This window comes from Lepidochelys kempii, chromosome 1, assembly GCF_965140265.1.
Source record: "Lepidochelys kempii isolate rLepKem1 chromosome 1, rLepKem1.hap2, whole genome shotgun sequence".
In the NCBI taxonomy this organism is placed as follows: domain Eukaryota; kingdom Metazoa; phylum Chordata; order Testudines; family Cheloniidae; genus Lepidochelys; species Lepidochelys kempii.
The window spans coordinates 340,491,341-340,510,528 of NC_133256.1; the positions used below are offsets into that span (position 1 = coordinate 340,491,341).

The 19,188-nt window shown below is 46.7% G+C and overlaps 1 protein-coding gene across 2 annotated transcripts in view; it reads left to right on the forward strand.

The window, feature by feature from the left end:
• Positions 1–19,188, forward strand: part of ITIH5 (inter-alpha-trypsin inhibitor heavy chain 5) — a 58,959-nt gene that overhangs the window by 26,180 nt on the left and 13,591 nt on the right. For both annotated transcript variants that reach the window (XM_073328826.1, XM_073328827.1), the window contains exon 8: positions 17,480–17,651. In XM_073328826.1, coding sequence (XP_073184927.1) covers positions 17,480–17,651 — 172 coding nt within the window. The remainder of the gene's footprint in view (positions 1–17,479; positions 17,652–19,188) is intronic.

Sequence of the window (19,188 nt, forward strand, 5' to 3'; positions counted from 1 at the left end):
CTTGCTGCTTCTGTGGTGATCAGCGAGGACTCCAGAAAGACGCCATGGACCCTATGCTCTGGGAAGACTTGGAGTAGCTTTCTCTCCCCTGCCCCCAGCCTGTGTATTTGTGTTTTAAATTCTGGTCTAACTAGGGGGCTGGGATTTGAGTCTGTTTAGTGCAAGGAGCTGACTGGGTTTAGGAGCAGGTCTCCCAGGGTTAATCCCAGGCCATGCTGTTTGGAATAATGGCGTGAACAAGAAATGCTAATGCCCCATAATCTTAGACCTCCTCAGGAGAAAAATAAAACCCTTTAGTGGTAAAAGGTTAATCCTTCAATCCAAGACAATACTGGGGCAGTTCACACCGACTCTTGGCAGGCTGGCCATTCAGTGCCTTAATCCCCTGGCTCAGCATTGCATTGCTTGCTAAACACTTTATCCCCCTTTTCCAGCAAGCAGGGCTGGTGGGTGGGTTTTGGCTTTAGCCACTCAATTTAAGAGACAGTACTGATGTTTTTCAGCCAAACAACACAGCAGCAGCATCTCCGGGGTCTGTTAGTAAAGCTACTTTCCCCTACATATGTAGTTGGGCCTGTACTCATTCAATAGCCCGTATGTCTTTATTCAGAACCTGCCCTCCTGTGTTCAGTTAGTTAGCTGCATGTTTGCCATACAAGCCTTGGGGGAGGTAATTCAATGTACTAAAAGTCACACTTGATTATAGCTTTCAGGGGAGGTGGTTAGACTTCATAGAAGTGGTGACTTCTAAAGGAAGATATAGGATAATTATATATTATATAAGCAAGTCTATTGTAAAATAGCTAATAGAGAGACAGGGCCTGCCCAGGTACACATGGACAAAGACAAATTGCCAGTGGATAACTGGTGAGCTAGGTGTATGTCTGGTAAGTAAGTTAGTGTCAGCATTGGTAGCCAAATAAATTACCCCATAATGACTGTTCTGAGTGGCTCCCAGAAGATGGGGGGAATTGACAGTTGTGACAATGTGACAGTGTGATTCCAGTATGGTAAGGAAATCCCTCTGCCTGAACGGGTCTACCATAACGCACATTTTTAAACCACCTCCGGCTTTGTGTTCTCCAACTTGACAATGTTGTCTTTAGCTCAACACCATAGACTGTTTTGTGGGAGCAGCAAAAACCACAAAGGGGCGGAAACACAATGTCATTGATGGCTAATGGCTAAAGACTAGCAAGAGAGGCATGTGCTAATGCACGTTGGAGTAGGGGAAATGCTTCCTTTTGCTCTTCCACAGCAGAGTTCTCAAACTGTGGTTCATGGCATGTTTGGCAATGCACCGAGACCTGGTAGGTCGCATGGTGCTGGCTTTCCTCATTTCCAGCTGCTGAATCCCATGAGAAGATAGCTAAAAATACATTCAGTACTCTTCTGAGATGTCTTTTCATGGGCGGCATGTGACTCCTCCATTTGGGGCGGCTGGGCATCCCAGACCATGGCCCTGCCTCCCGCAGCCTCCTCCCCTTGAAGCCCCACACACACTCCGCCCCTGCTCAGCCCCGTCCCCCCCACCTCTTCCCTTGAGGCCCACCCGCCGCTCGCACCTCTTTGCCTCCTCCCTCATGTCCCAGACCGCCTGCCAGCAGACCAGTTGGCCGGCCGCTCACTGCTTGGGCACGCCTCCTCTCCCGGCCCCCATGCGGGCGGAGCGGGAACGGGCAGAGGCGGAGGGCGGGCGGGGCCTCGTGCGGAAGAGAACGAGTGAGAGCAGGGCCTCAGGGCAGAGTGCGGGTGGGGCCACAGACAGGGCTATAGCCAGAGCCCCTTTCAGCAGCGGCGCACTCCAAAGGCGGCGGGCTGGCTGTTTGGGGAGGCTTAGCCTCCCCTGGCCTCTTCTACTCTCTGCCCATGTGTCTTTGCCATGTTAGCAGCAGCTATAGCTGCCATGAGGAAGGGTGAATGTGAATGTGCCAGTCAGGACGATCCCAAATGAGAATGGGAGGCATCTGTGAGACAAACTTTATTACAGCAGCAGAGAAATGTAGGGCTGGAAAGGACCTGGATAGGTCATCTGGTCCAGCCACCTGTGCTGTGCCAGGACCAGATATACTTAGAGCAGTGATACTCAGACTGTGGTTCACAAGCCGCAAGGGTCTCTTTAATGAGTCTCCTGCGGTGCTTTGCAGCACATGATAGTAAACCACTGTGTGATCTAATTATTAACCAGTCTAAGTTATTAACCAATCAGGATGCTTTGATTATGTTATTAACCAATTAAGTTATCAAATTGCACTAAGTTATTAACCCTTTTTTGCTGTGAGAATAATATATATATATATATATATATATATATATATATATATATATATATATATATATATATATATATATATATATATATATATAAACAAAATATTTCCCTGGCATACTGTTTAAATACGAATAGTACTATAGTAAAAGAAACAATGAATTCACACTACTGTGTCTCTTTAGGGTAATGTTGATCGCTAATTTGGCTTCTGAACCACTGAGGTCTGGGTGTTACTGACCTAGACCATCCCTGACAAGTGTTTGTCTAACTTATTCATAGAAAATCTCCAGTGGTGGGGATTCCACAACCTGCCTTGGCAATGTATTCCAGTACTTAATCATTCCTTTTGTCAGAAAAAAAAGCTGAATATTGAACCTAAATCTTCTTTGCTGTAGATTAAGCCGACTGCTTCTTGTCTTAACCGTGCTGGACATAGAGAACAATTGATCTCAACCCCTGTAACAGGGTTGATTTATAACAACACTGCACAAGAGATAGTGATTCAGAATAATGTAGCAGGCTTTTGAAATCCTCTGCACTACATGGGAGCGGAATCCTGGCCTCATTGAAATCATGGCCCAAACTCCCATTGACTTCAATAGGACCAGGATTTCACCCACAGTGGGCAGCTCTTACAGGTGACCTCATGCTTATGGTCCACTTGTGCAAGTTCTTTTTCTGCTCCTGTGCTCTTCTTTTCACTAAGTGCCAACTAGCCAGTTCCCTCCATCCCTCTCTCTTTCCCAAGTATCACAGTATTTGAAGAGACAGGACATACAGCTCCAAATCCATTTAGTGCCAGCAGCTTGTCAATGTTTCTGTGAAAGAAACATTTTTCTCCATTGTCTCAGTCCAGCAGGGAAGCTAGGCCTCCATTGCTTCTTTCTGCTGTGGTTCTAACAGCATTTGAACGCGGGTCGGACCCTCATGTCATGTAAATCAGCTTTAGTGGTGCTATGATGCTTTACACCAGATGACGATCTGGTCCTGTGTGTGTCACTTTCCCTACACCATTTGGCAGACATGGCATTTGTGAGAGGCAAGAAATTCCAGAGTAGGATATATGATTATAAAATATTTTATGCACTAGAGATCTAGCAGGTGTCTATTGTTGTTATGCTGGCAAGGAAAGTGCCTAAATAATTTTGTTCCTTCATTTGCAAGGCGAAATGATAGAACATATGCATGGGAGAGATGCATTAAGTATGAGTCTGAAGGAAATGGGGTCTATGCAATTCCAGCAAAGAATTGGGAAGCACTAAGTTTCGTACACGGGATCAGCGGCAGCCTGTCCAGTTCAATGTGCTGCTTCTTGCGGTGGCCAAAACTCTGGGCATGGCGACACTACAAAGTTAAGTCAACCTAAGTTACATCGGTATACAGTCATCGCAGTAATTACATTGCTCGTGTGGGTCTACATTTGTGTCGACGGTGCGCGTCCTCACTACCAGTGCTTATATCGAGCGTACTGTCAGCGTGGGGCATTGTGGGATGGTTCCTGGAAGCCAGTAACAGTTAATGTAAGCAACACAGTGTCTACACTGACACTGTGTCAACCTAACAGCATCGACATTGACTCTACGCCTCTCACAGAGGTGGAGTTATTAAGACAGAGTAGCGGGGCAGTTACGTTACCAGGAGACAAATTTTAGTGTAGACACTTCCAGAGTTAGGTGCCTTGCGTCGACCTAACTGTGTAGTGTAGACCAAGCTGTAATGATTCAAAAGAAGGCAAAGACCTTCCCCCAAAGTACCTAGACAGTTGTACAGTGGTGTTTTTTCAAGGCTGGGATGGGTTGCATACTAGGCAATTCCCTTGTAACCCCAGCATGTCGTTGTTATGATCTGATTCCCCTACCTCCACTGGCTGTGGGTGTTGTGGTAGTGAAGACTGAATTGAAAGCCCCATCTACACCTGCTGTAACAGAATCAGGGGATCCAATTATAACACTTTTGTCCCCTGAGCTGGATACAACATTGTTAGAAGTCGTAGTGTTGGTGGGGTCTGACCCTGTCCCCATAACTAGGTTAAATCCCTAAAGTGTCCAATATTTTAGCTTAGTTCTGAGACTATGGTGGGATACCCATCTGTATTGTAACCAGGCCGGGAGACAACAGAGCTGGATCCCCTGACTCAGTTACAATTGTAGCGTGGGCAGGGCTGAAATGTGACTAGCCCCACACCAGTCATTTTTAAGATAATGCCAGTCACGCAGCATTTCTAAATCTGTTTTCTTGGCAAAGCAGGTTTATCTAGCTCACCAGATTTTATTTTGATTGATGAAAAAGATTTCTCGCCCCTTGAACACTCACACTTACACTAGGATACCCAGTGGGGTTCTTATTTCAAGATGCTGGGGTGTGAGCAAGATCATACTTAGAGGTACTATGCAGCCGCCATATCTATTGTCCCATTCTTAAGCAATAAGACCCTAGAAACTTCTCTGGTTTGGACCTTTCATTTCTAATTTCGGGTCAAATCCCTGAGTAAAGATATCGGGCAAAATTTCCACTGACTTTAATAGAAGTTTTACCTGAGTGAGGACCTCTGGCTTTGGCCCAGTAAAGATCCTTCTCCAAGCACTGACCAGGTATTAGCTGGAAGTACTCAAGGCACTCTGCTCATGCGTGCAAGCTGTATGCTCCTGCATGTAACAGAAGATGCTGGAATCCCCAATCTCACACAATGTGATAGCCAGCCATTTGGAAAAAAGACTCAGAAGGATCAGACTAATCCATTCAGGGTGGTTTTAGTTTTAAAGCTTCTGTTCAGCTCTCTGGCCAAACTTTTAGAAAGTCACAATTAGCTAAGGATGAGATCCCGGTTGAAGGTTCCCAGGGATCGAGGTTTTACTGGGTTTGCTGAGTGTTCTCCTTAGGTGGATTTGCTTTTGTCACCAGTCACATTCTTAGAAAAGTCTGAGCACCTTGTATAAACATTTCTCTGCCTCTCCATGCCTTGACACCCAGCCCCCTTTTGAGTGGTTTCAGGTTGATTCTATTGATTGCCTGGATTCTGAATGCCAGCAACCATCAGAACCGTTTGACACCTTCCCTGCCCCACACAAAAAAAATTCCCTGTGTTGCTGAAGAACTGGCTGTGAGCTTTTTGAGTGCTAATCTGAATGGTGGCTGCTCTCCAGAAAAACCTACTTTAAACTGCCAAGGAGCCACTCAGCAAAATCCTAATCCAAATTGCAGCCTTCAGTGATTTCCAAAGGTACTATGTGAACAGCTGCCAGCCTTTCTGGTTTTATCTGGAGATTTAGAAAATGTGTCTACCCGTCCATCTGGAGGAACATAGAGAAATTTTATACAATGTGCCCAGCATAGAATCTGTCAATATAGATGCCTCCCACTCTGGAATAGAGTACAGTAGAGTCACCTCCATCACTCTCATTAGATGAAAATATGAGTGAATCATTGGAAAAATAGGATCTGCCAGACTGGATCAAACCCAGCTAGTCCGGTGTCCTGTCTCTGGCCGTAACCAGCATGAGATGCTTCAGAGGAAGATGCAAGAACCTCACACTAGGCAGATGTGGGCTAATGTGTCTTCCACAACAACCAGAAGCCAATAAAATTGAGGCTAAATCAGCCCGGCCAGGGAAGTGAATGCAAGATCTGGAAGTTCAACTCTCAGGACTGTTGGCAAAAGCTCTCCAGCTAATCTCAGTTATGTTGATGAAGGGGAGAGGCCAGACCATAGAGGGCTTTATATGTCAGTGTTAACTCTTTGAATCGGGTTCAGAGTACATAGGAAGCAAGGATAATGCAAGTTTTGAAACTGAAATGCTCTCAGGGCCTGACCCAAAGCCCAGTGAAGTCAATGTGGAAGTCTTTTCATAGATTCCAATGAGCTTTGGATCAAGCCTCTAGTTAGTACATCATGAGATGGGATGAACCCATGTACTACTGAAGAGATATTGACCTCTCTGCAAAATGAGTCTTTTATTGTGCAAAGTCTTTGCCACCCAGTACACTTACACAAGACATCTTTGTGTCTTTTGAGCTCTGACTATGTCTAATACCTTATTAACTAGAGCTATCATGGAATTGTTTCACTCATCACCCACATGCAGCTACCTCTGGGGTGGGTGGGAGGTGGCAGCTGTTTAACAGAGCGCAGAAGCACTTCATAACAAGTGTACAGTAGGCAGCGAAGAATATCATCCCTGTAGATTGGATGAATGTGGGCAGGATATAACGATCTATATTGCAATCTGCTTGGAGACATTCAGCACATTTGCAGGTGCATCCCTGGGGCTTGATACAGAAGAGACATGGAATGTGTGTAAGGGAACAAGCAAACTGGAAGATGTTTTTAGTCATGGAACATCTGACTCTGAATAGGCCATGACAGGCAACCGACAGGCGGCAGTTGGAGCCTGCCCTTCCAAGTGGGGGTGGAAATATGTACTACTACTCAGGCAAACCCACACATAGTCTACTAAGGACCGATGCGTCAGGCAGAGCGACAACAGGTGATGGCATCGCACCAGGCGTCACTAGCGAAGTTCCCAGATCTGGCTCAGTGGGATTTGCATGCTAGAATGACTTGAAAAGTGCCGAAGAAGTAAACATCATCTTTCCTGGTGATGTCCTTGCTTTTCCATTCATGTCTGTTTAAAATGTTTCTCGCTCTGTGGCTGGCAGTAAGGTCCCATATGCCAGCCAGCTACTGCGCTCATAAAAGCCGGCTGGATTCCATGCAGTACATTGCTGCCGGTAATTGCATTGACAGACTTTTTATTGAAACTGCAGATGCTTGGTAGGGTGAGGAGACAGAGGAAAGACTCCAGTGACAGCTAACGTTTGCAGGTCCACCAGTTTGGAGCCCATTCTGCAATCCTTCCTCAATTGGGACAATGTCATCTAGTGGTTAGGGCACAGGAATGAGCACCAGCGGTGGGTTCTATAGGGGGCGGAGAGGAGCTGGGCTGGGGGCGGAGCAGGGGGCGGAGTGGAGCTGGGCTGGGGGCAGAGGTGGGCTAGGGGCGGAGCAGGGGGCGGAGTGGAGCTGGGCTGGGGGCGGAGCTGGGCTGGGGCGGAGCAGGGGGCGGAGTGGAGCTGGGCTGGGGGCAGAGGTGGGCTAGGGGCGGAGCAGGGGGTGGAGAGGAGCTGCGTCTGGGGGTGGAGTGGAGCTGCGGCTGGGGCCGGAGCTGGGCTGGGAGCAAAGCAGAGCTGCAGCTGGGGCTGGAGCAGTGCTGGGTGATGCTCCCTCTGCGCCCCTCATGGGGGCTGGCCCGGGCCCCGCTGCATGTCCCCTCAAGCGGTCACCCCCACCCCCCAGGTGGGCACAGCCCCCAGCTTGGAGAGCACTGATCTAGAACATGAGCTCTGTGGGGCAGGAATTGTCTCTGATGTATGTACAATATCTAGCACCAGGGAAACTTAATCTCTGTATGGGCCTGAGACATCACTGTAGTACAGATAACGGTTGCTGGAGCACCCCCCCAAAAATTAGCAGGTGCTTAGCACCCTCAGGCAGCTGGCTTCTTCCTGCCCCCCAGCATCTCCTGCCTGCCAGTGGCCCTGCTGATCAACTCCTCTCGCTCCCTCTCTGTGCCTCCCGCCCGCCACAATCAGCTGTTCCACGATGTGCAGGAGGTGCTGGAAGGGGGGGAGGAGCGGGGATGGGGGCGCGCTTGGGGAAGGGGGTGAAATGGGGTGGGAAGAGGTGGGACGGGGCGGAGCAGGGGCAGGAAGATGCAGGGCGGGGGTGGGGCTTTGGGGCAGGGGGTGGAGTGGGGGTGAGGCCTAGAATGAGCAGGGGTTGAGCCCTCCCCCCCCGGGACAGAAGAAACCGGAGCCTATGGCACATATTACAGTGTTTACTCACCTCTGACTAGATAATCATGATGGTCCCTTCTGGCCTTAAAGTCTATGAGTAAGTGTTATCTGGTGGTTAGAGCTCAGGACTGTGAGTTTGCTCAAAACAAGTGTAATAGTCATGTTGGCCGAAACACTGCGTCTTGAACTCAGGTCTTCCAGAGCTAAAAAAAGCAAGAGTTCCCACGGCTTGCCCTACTTGGTCTGTAACAGACTCAAATCTTCTGTGGATTGGGCACAGAGTGGGACCTGTCTCACATTCCCCATTGGATTACATAAAAATACAATGTTCTCAAAACTTGCCAAAAATTGTAGTGACCACCAGGCTGGTGGCATTCAGTCAAATGCTGTGAGAAAAGACTGTTTCCTTCATGTAGCGTGTGAAAATGAATGTTGGATAATTGAAATAAAAAGCATAACCTCCCTGGCCTCCATTTGATTCTTGCTGACCCGAGTAGCAGCTAATTGATGTTGAAATCCAGTTGAGTGCATCTGTTCGACCGCCGAACTCCTTTCGACATTGTGACAGCCGTAGATTTGTCTTGTGGGGTGTAGGGGGAAGGGATCAAGTGCTTGGAATATTTTTCAGGCCTGGGGACTGACTGACTGACTGAGTCTTCTGAGGACAAACTGGGAAAGAGACATTAGGCAATGAATCAAGGGCAGAGGGTAACATCTCTTCCCTTGGCATTGACCTTTTAATTATTAGCTCCATGGAAACCGTTTGTGATGAGGAGGGTTGGAAGATGTACCTGTTAAAAGATAAGTGATTCCATTTAAACAAATCCAGTGAGAACAGGAATTTAGGGCTTCGTTCACCAATGTGTTGCTCTGGCTTATAACTATGGAACTCCATTGTTTTCAATGGAGCTACTCCAGTATGACTCCAGTATAACACAGTGGCGATACCTTTAAACCTGAGAGACTTTAACTTGCCCAAGACTTTCTTGCATCGAGTATATTTACAAAAGCATTTACTATTCAAATTTAATCTGGCTGCAGAGTTGATAATTAATGTATATAATTCTTAGCATTTATATAGTGTTTTGCATGTTCAAAATACTTTATGCACATTTATTAATCTTCACAACAGCCCTGTAAGTGTGGGTAAGGTTCTATTTTCTGTCTAACCTTTGTGAATCTGTGGCCACCATTCCCTGTAATACCCAAGTGCCTCACAATCTGTAATATACTTATCCTCACACTGCCTCTCTGAGGTAGGGAAGTGCTGTTATTCAAAGGGGAAACTGAGGCACAGAGTGAAGTGACTTGCACAGGGTAATACAGGAAGTCTGTAACAGAGCAGGGAATTGAACCTAGATGGGTGGCAGCTAATGCCCTAATAACTGGACCATCCTTCTCCCAAGCCCCCTTTGCAGATAGGGAAGCTGAGGCCGAAAAGTAACTTCCTCAAGGTTACATAGTGAATCTGTGATGACCAATTTATTAGCAGGACCTGTAGGGAACCACATTCAGGGCAGCAAGGCTGGCCACCACAGTTATCCTTTTGTGACAGCTCTGTGTTGTGAAGAATAGTTACAGCCAAATTCTGGGCCCCCAAATCAAGGTGAATTTGTGCTGGAAATGGCCCACCTTGATTATCATACACATTTTAAGGAGAGTGATCACTTTAGATAAGCTATTACCAGCAGGAGAGTGGGGTGGGGGGAGAGAAAACCTTTTGTATGATAAACACCCATTTTTTCATGGTCTGTGTGTATAAAAACATCTTCTGTATTTTCCACAGTATGCATCCGATGAAGTGAGCTGTAGCTCACGAAAGCTTATGCTCAGATAAATTGGTTAGTCTCTAAGGCGCCACAAGTACTCCTTTTCTTTTTGCGAATACAGACTAACACGGCTGCTACTCTGAGACTAGGTAGAAGTGATCCCTTCCCTCAGGAGGCTATTCTGCAGTCTCATACGAGTCACGGGCAGGAAGATTTTCCTGATACACAGCCAGAACTCTCCCTTTTCTTAGTGTTCTCCCCTAGCTCTATCCCCATGTATCGCACTGTGTAACTCCTCTCCTTCCTTGGTAGATATTTGTGAGCTGTTAGCAGATCCCCCAGTTCTTTAATCACCCCTTAGCCAAGTTATGCATAGTTAGCTCATTCAGGTGAGTCGTGTATGTCTCTGAGTGATTCATCTATTGGTCAGTGGTTATTGTGCCTCTCCTGGGTGAGCAGGTCTCTCAGGTATGTGTACATAGCAATTAGACACGCGTGGCTGGCCCATGCCATGGCTTGGGTTGGAGCCTGGGCTCTAGGCCCTGAGGATCCTAGAAGTCCACACAGCAATGAATCAGCCCGCAGCACAAGCCCTGCAAGCCCAAGTCAGCTCGCATGGGCCAGCCACGGGTGCCTAGCTACAGTGTAGACATACCCTAAATGTCTGATTTCAGTGAAGCTGAGGCTAATCAATTTTTGCAGCAGGGCCCGATCCAATGCCTTTTGAAGCTGATGGAATGTCTTCCCTTGACTTTAGCGGGTTCCGGCTCAGGTGTATGTGTAGGAGTTGTTAAAATATCTGCCCAGGAGGTTAAAGTTTGTGAGCATGCTAAGGAAACGGGCCTGTCACTGAGGTAATTGCTGGGAGTTAATGGGAGCTGCAGTGGGCCACGCTGCTGGGGAAGCCTAACAACTGAGCATTGTCTCCCTTTTGAGTGGCTTGACTTTCATTTCACATGTGTGACGGCCACGCTTCCCCCTTGACCCGCTCTGCACAACAACCGAGGGATTGTGGTATAAATGTCATCGGCAGTGCCCTTCCACTCGGAGAAGGTGCCTTGAGGGTCTGACGCTGTGTCGTCAGCATCTGGGAATGTCCGTGTCAGCATTTAGGCATGAAATGGTTCTCTCTCACATTATCAGGCTTTTCCTACTGACCCTGCCGGGCATTCCCAGGGGTTGCGTCACCCCAGCATGCTCTTGTGAACAGACGAGGAAGGGGAGGCTGGGTGTGCACCCTCTGTCTGCCTGTGAAGCACATGCCATTTGCTTGGGAGGGAGTGGTATGGCCTGGTGGTTAAAATGTGGGGCTGGTGTGGTTGGCACTCTAGAAAAATGGGAAATTTAGACAGTCGGGATTCCTAGGTTCCTTTCCCAGCTCTTCAAATGACTCGCTGTGTGACTAATTAGGCAGTTAGTTAATCTCACTGTGCCTCAGTTTACTTTGCCGTGACTGATTAATGCTTTTAAAGTGCTTTGAGATCTTGGACTAAAAGGCACTATGTAAATACAATCATTATTAGAAGTTTTATTTCTAGGAGCACCATTACATGTGCTAAAAGAAAAGGAGGACTTGTGGCACCTTAGAGACGAACAAATTTATTTGAGCTTAAGCTTTCGTGAGCTACAGCTCACTTCATTGGATGCATTCCACTGAATGCGTCCGATGAAGTGAGCTGTAGCTCACGAAAGCTTATGCTCAAATAAATTTGTTCGTCTCTAAGGTGCCACAAGTCCTCCTTTTCTTTTTGCGAATACAGACTAACACGGCTGCTACTCTGAAACCTGTCATTACATGTGCTGTTTTTTTAATATTCATGCCAGATCAGCATGCTCTGAGATTTCCAGTGTGGTCCCATAACTGAACAGTGGGGAGGCTGCAGCAGCCAGCAGCAACTCAGCCGTATTGCTCAACATGGGCAGCTGGATTCCTGTTTCCCCTCGTCCCTGTGGCCCTCTGTCTCTATGGAGAGTTTACTCACCTTCATCTCCAGGCTCAAGATGCCTGAGTGCCTCCTGTGATTCCTTGCAAAAATGTTGATGCAAGCATAGCCCGCTGCTCAGTGTGTGTTATGTATCCTCCCCACCCCCAATAATACACAGTGGCTCTCGATTTCAGCCTCCTAGCTACAGAGCCTGACTCTTCAGCTCAAGATGTTGAGATTCATAGAAGTGCAGGACTGGAGGGAACCTCGAGAGATCATCTAGTCAGTCCCCTGCACTCAAGGCAGGGCTATGTAATAACTAGACCATTTCTGACAGGTGTTTGTCTAACCTGCTCTAAAATATCCAATGATAGAGATTCCACAACCTCCCTGGGCAATTTATTCCAGTGCTTAACTACTCTGGCAGTTAGGAAGTTTTTCCTAATGTCTGATCTAAATCTCCCTTGCTGCAATTTAAGCCCCTTGCTTCTTGTCCTATCCTCAGAGGTTAAGGAGAACAATTTTTCTCCCTCCTTCTTGTAACAACCTTTGATGTCATCCAGTTAGTTCTGGGGGTTCCCTGTTCAGTCCCTGGTGTGTCAGCCCCAATGGCAGCTGTCACAAACACACTTCTTTTAACTCGTTAGAGGCTGCAAAACTACCGACACAGATTCTAACCTGCTGCACAGCCTCAGTGGCCTGCTTGCTCACTTTCTGCCATGCCGATGCCAATGGCATTTTGGGCTGTATAAGTAGGAGCATTGCCAGCAGATCGAGGGACGTGATCCTTGCCCTCTATTCGACATTGGTGAGGCCTCATTTGGTGTACTGTGTCCAGTTTTGGGCCCCACACTACAAGAAGGATGTGAAAATATTGGAAAGCATCCAGCGGAAGGCAACAAAAATGATTAAGGGACTGGAACACATGACTTATGAGGAGAGGCTGAGGGAACTGGGATTGTTTAGTCTGTGGAAGAGAAGAATGAGGCGGGATTTGATAGCTACTTTCAACTACCTGAAAGGGGGTTCCAAAGAGGATGGATCTAGACTGTTCTCAGTGGTGGCAGATGACAGAACGAGGAGTAATGGTCTCAAGTTGCAGTGGGGGAAGTCTAGGTTGGATATTAGGAAAAACTTTTTCGCTAGGAGGGTGATGAAGCACTGGAATGCGTTACCTAGGGAGGTGGTGGAATCTCCTTCTTTTGAGGTTTTTAAGATCAGGCTTGACAAAGCCCTGGCTGGGATGATTTAGTTGGGGATTGGTCCTGCTTTGAGCAGGGGGTTGGACTAGATGACCTCCTGAGGTCCCTTCCAACCCTGATATTCTATGATTCTATGAATGAGAAACCTGCCCCATAGTATTCAGGAAGCTGCAACCTTCTCCTCGGCTAACTCCTTCCTTGAAATTTACCCGTGTTGTACATTTGTACTTCTGCACATCATTCAAGGGGCAAGACAAGACTTTCGTTAAACTCTATTTTACTGCTACTTCTTCCTCCCAGTCACTCCTTGTCTCCTCCACCTGTTGCCTTCAGACCACTCTCCTGGGGCAGAGACAGCCTTCTTTGTTACTTAGCTCTACAGTGCCTCACATGATAGGACCCCGATCCTTGATCTGGCTTCCTCGGTGCTCCCATGTTAAAAATAAGAATACCAGGCTAAATGCAGGGTGACGCTAACCACCCATTTGGCTAGCAGTCTGGAAAATACCAGCAATCAAAGGGTTAACTGTCCTCATACATGCGTTTCAGTGGAATGACTCATTCTGGGAGCTGGCAGCATTTGAAGGGCAGAGACCTTAGGTGCAGAGAAATGCTGGGATCTCACTGCAGTGCCTGTGACTCCCTGGAGATAAATTCTGACTTTGGCCTTACAAGGTCCAAATGCAGAAAGCTGTCAGTGTGCCCTAAGCACAGAGGCTGCCACAGGGTAGCTACAGAAGCCCTCACTTCTCACTGCAGCCATCAGTCAGTGCAGGGAACGATGGAGTTTTGCCTTTTGGAGCAGAGCCTTTCCCAGAGCCCAGGGGGTCTCAACCTGTTTCTTTCTGAGCCCCCCCCCCAACATGCTATAAAAACTCCACAGCCCAGCTGTGCCACAATAATTGATTTTCTGCATGTAAAAGCCAGGGCTGGCGTTAGGGGCTAGCAAGCAGAGCAATTGCCTGGAGGACCCCATGCCACAGGGGCCGCCACAAAGCTAGATTGCTCAGACTTCGGTTTTAGCCTTGGGTGGCGGGGCTCAGGGCCCCAGACTTCAGCCCATTCGATCGGGCTTTGGCTTTCTGCCCTGGGCCCCATGAGTCTAATACTGTACCTGCTTGGTGGACCCCCTGAAACCTGCTCGTGGCCCATCAGAGGGCCCCGGACTGCTGGTTGAGAACCACTGCTGTAGCCCACACAGGGGAGAGGAACATGGATTGCAATGCACATGTTGCAATTTCATCAGGATAGAGTTTCATGTCCGTGAGGGGGGGTGTTTTGCCCTCCTCAGCTGCCATGACAAAGTAGCCTGGTCTCAAAGACAAAAGGAGCCATGCAAATATATAGAACAATCAGGGCAATTCATTCCAGCACTGCCCTGCCATGTGCAGAGCCTTTTCTGTTCCCATCAGTTTCAGTGTGAGATGAGAGTGCCCAGTATTGTGCAGGATCGGGCCTTTAGTTTATACTGGAGCTGAAGTAAACCCATGGGTAGAGGGAACCACTAAATAAGAACACCCCTCCTTATCCCTTTGCTCATGTCTGGACTCAGACCAAACTGAAGTATGTTACACACACACCTTTACATTAAAAGAACATTATTAAGGTTGCAAACTCAAGCATTCAAAAGTTAGAAAATGGTAGAATTACAGGTGCCAGTGTAACCTTAATTCAGCCCCCTTTGTGTATATTCACTGTAATACGGTCTTTAATGATGATACATTATGCCTTGTGTGTGGCCGTTATGATATAGTCTTTAATTACGTCACATGCTAGGTTTTTTCCCCCTATTAGTCCCTCTTTCCCAATTTGAATTTGGCTCTTTTTCAGATCTGTCTTCCTTTCCCCACTCTCTTCCTTGCCCCCATCCTACTTGTCCCAGTCACAATCTCTTTGCTGCCCCAACCTCCTCTCAGCTCCTTATCCCAATCAACTCTCTTCGCTCCCGTAGGTCTGGCTCTTGCTCCTCTGCATTGAAATCAGACAGCTTCCTAGTCCTCCTCACTGCATGGTGTCAGAGTTTGACTCAGACTCACAATTTATCAGACCACTCTGTTTTATTAGCAAAGCTGCTCTGCTAATACATTTAGAAGTGAGCCCCCCGAGTGGGGCTTGTGTCTTTTAATTTATACAGTTTTTTGGAGAACAAGTTACAGAGAAGTTACAGACAAAAGAAGAAAAAGATTTTAGTCACCATCCTTCGAGATCCCTGAGACCAGTCACGTATCTTCAATTACCTGCCACCCTTAACAATCTCCTTTAACAGCTTCCAGTTAACTTAACTAATTGCCCTTCACACCTTCCATTCTGATGCCTGCTTCTTAGACGTGCTGGCTCTATCTTAATTGCTTCTCCATTCAAAAGCTAACTGTCCCTAGGTGTGCTCCCTCAGATACTTTGTAACATGTTTTGGCATGCCCTCTCATATACAATGTATCCAGCATGTCCCCTTATACAACGTTATACTTATACAATGTTATACTTCCACAATGGGCATAAATGCGGGCCAGTGAGAGCATAAAAGAGATAGGTGCCCTCCTCTCAATTCTGGTGCCCAACCCCAGCCTCGTTCTCAGTTTATATTTAAGCCAAATTTGGGCAGATTTTCACAAGGATGGCAAAAGGCACATCCTGACACAAAAAGCTACCCTCCTGCCCAGTCCCTGCTCCAAAGCCTGGTGGCATGAGAGCTGCTTAAAGGAAAGGTCACCAGAATTGTTTAACAGGGGCAAAAGTAAATCTGTTTCTCTAGCCTCGTTCTTGAAAATGGCTGAATTAGTTTAGCTGAAAATTTCCAAGAGATTTCATTTGGAGGCAGACACCCAGCTTGGAAAATTTCAGCCCCAAAAAATACTGTTTAGCAAAGTTATAAGCAACTGAAAATAAGATCTGATAATGGGAAGGGTTGGGCACCCTTAAACAGAGCTACCTATGATAGGACTTGGAAATTCATCCCTAAGCCATAGGCCCGGTTTCTATTCCTTTCTCTTTCTCCTGCCTATGCTGGTGTGACACTCTGTATCTTGGGTGAACACCCTGCACCCCCATGTTCATCCTTATAATATGCTTGTGTGGTATCCAATGCAAAGTTTGTCATGTCGGGTGTCTTCGGAAGGCTCATGATGCACCGAGCATTGTTGTTATAGGTTGTAATTTCATGTGTATAATTATGAGACTGAAAATGTCCTCATGGCTTAAAACAAGCCCAGGCAAAACTCTTCGGGAGCAGAGGGGCAGTTCACACCTCATCAGGGCATGTATGGGATTACACGCTAGAGCAAAACGTGGGACTGCCAGTGTCCCCCGTGATGTGAACTCCCGCCCAGCCTTTATTCTCGTAACACCTGCTGTTAGGTTTCCCTCCTTGTTCTAAACGCCAAGAAAATGCTCCAGGAAGTAGCAAATGTCTAGCACGTGCTGCCAGGGAGAGCTGGTCTCAGAGGTCTGGGAAAGCGTTCAAACTCTTGTGTGCTTTTCAGGACCAAACCCTAAATCTGAACCTCCCATCACTGCTAAAATACAAGGGCACCATCTGATCACTGTCTCTGTCTCTATTAGTATCGTTGTCTCTGAAACAGTTATGGAATGCTTTCCACAGAAACGTAACAACGGATTAAATATCAGTTATTGCCAGATTGGAAAGGGGGAAAGAGAAATCATCAAAATAAAATTGGGGAAGGGTTTACAAATTGGATGCGGATCACTAGGAGCTGCTCAGGGCACCCGTCGTCTGATCCAAAGCACATTGAAGCTGATGGAAAGAGTCCCACTGATTTCAAATAGACCTTGGATCAGACCCCAGATCACCAGCTGGAGGGATGACTAAGACATTCCATTGCAATGGGTAATTTGTTTGCAATGAAATCGCCAGCTTCAGTGCAGAATCAAGAGGAATTTGGCCACACCACTTGATAGGACATTTGTGCTATTCTCCAGGTTTTCTTTGTATAAAAACCTCAGGTCTAGAAATATTTGATTTCTATCACCCTGGATTACTCCATTTGTCACTCTTTTGGATGAGCACCTTCATGCATTCTGCCAGGCTGCCCTGTATGCCTGTAAATACCTGCAAAGCCACTATCCTCCCCTAAATCTCTCCTTAAAACCTACGCCACAATGCCTACAAAAGACTTGACAATGGTTAGGTAGTGGGTGTGCTGCGGCCACTGCCCCACTACTCATAACTGTTCCCTTGTCCTGCCCCATCTGTCCCCTGTATCCAAATGGTGTCTCCCATCTTACACTTAGATTGCAAGCTTTTTTGGGCAGGGACTGTCTTTTCATTATATATTTGTCCAGCACCTAACACAGTGGGGCCCTGGTCGCGAGGTGCTACTGTAATACAAATAATAAGCATCTAGGGAGTGAGGCTTATTAGCTCAGATCCTCAAAGATATTTAGGTGCCCAACTCCCATTGGAATCAATGGGAGTTAGGTGCCTAAATATCATTGAGGATCTGGGCCCTTGTCATTAAAGCAGTGAGAATTTGACTTGTACTTTTCTTTTCTTTTCTTTAGACCAAAGATGCTCTCTTCACCATTCTCCGGGACCTAAGGCCAGAGGACCACTTCAATATTGTTGGTTTTTCTGACCGAATCAAGGTCTGGCAAAAGGACCATCTGGAGCCAGTGACTCCAAACAACATAAGAGATGCCAAGAAGTACATCCATAACATCTCACCTACTGGAGGTAGGCTTTGGAGACCCAGATGGGATTGACTTGTTCCTTTGATTAATTTACACCATCCTGAGACCTTGCAGATCTCTTCAGGGAACACCAGGTGGAATTATCAAAAGTGTTCTCAGCATTGGCCTCTCTCTGGTGCTGTCTGAGTCAATAGGAACTTCACTGTTCATTTCTCTGGTAGCAGATTTAGCCCAATGCTGAGCATATTTGAAAATCCCACCCTCTGACTTCTCATCACACAAGATTCCCAACTATCTAAGCTAGCCGTTCTCAAACTGTGGCCTACAGAGAGCTGGCTGGTCACATGGTGCTGGCTCCTTCACCTTGTTTCCAGCTGCTAAGCAACTGTTAAGGGGCAGCTGGAGATATATTCAAGAATTTCTTAATGTTAGTTTAGCATGCAAGCAGTTGCAGGAGCTGCCGCAGGGATTGCAAATGGAAGGGAAGGTGTCTTTTTGTTCTGTGTTTGACTTGCTGTTTGACTTCTGTGTTTGTACAGTGCCTAGCATAGAGGGTCTTGGTCCATGACTAGGGATCCTAGCACTACTGTAACAAAATAAATAAATAATAATCCTCTAATTGTAATACAAGAGGAGGTATTTGGTGCAATGATCTCTCTGTTAAGTTGTGGTCCACAGTATAAATACGTTTGGGAACCCCGGTAACCTAATGTACTTCTTGGGGACCCATCATCAGTTTAACGTCTAAGCACCAAATGACCTGCACAAAGCCCTGTAAAATGATCTCAAGAAATTCTGGGAAGACCAGAGACTCCAGCTGGCTAAAGATCTGCAAGGGCTTTCCCTACTTTTCCTTATCAGCCTAAACAATAAGCATTCATTCTAATTGAAGCATTCCAAAGGAAAAATGAGCAAACAGGATGGTCTGTTGCATTGCTTTTACTACTAGCTAAGGAGTTTAGGAAGAGGCAGGGTGGGGAGGGGAACATGCCTAGCTAAACAATTACCAAAGGTGATTACCAAATGAACAAAGCATGTTATCCCAGAGGTGTCAAAGGAGAACCACGTAAGGGCCAGCTGAGCCTGCATTGAGGGGATATGCCTAATTACAGCCCAAAACAAAGGGAAATAATTAACGGCATGCCAAACTTTGGAGTTTGGAAAAGAGAGATGTATTGATTGTCCATCTCAGCGAGTGTACCAGTCTGATTTGCTTCTTTAATGTGTCTCATTTAGCAAACCGTTGTTGGGTGGGTGTCTTCACATTAGCATTTGTACACCCATCTACCTTCCCACAAATGAGCCCTTTACCACAAAATGTTTTTTGGAAAAAAAATCGTTGCTTTCAGTCTTCAATGTTATTTTTCTGAGTTATGGTTTAAAAAGGATACTGGTAAGCGTGGGGGATTTCTTTCCTCTGGTTTTGAAAAATATGTCAAGCTACAACTTTGGATTTGCATTTTGAGTGCAAGAGATTCGGGATGTTTGGCTCTGGGGTTTTGCTTTGGACCCATTATAAAGACCATTTGCAAAATTCCCTTTGGGGTTCTGGGTTTTGATTCCCAACTTCTAACATTCAA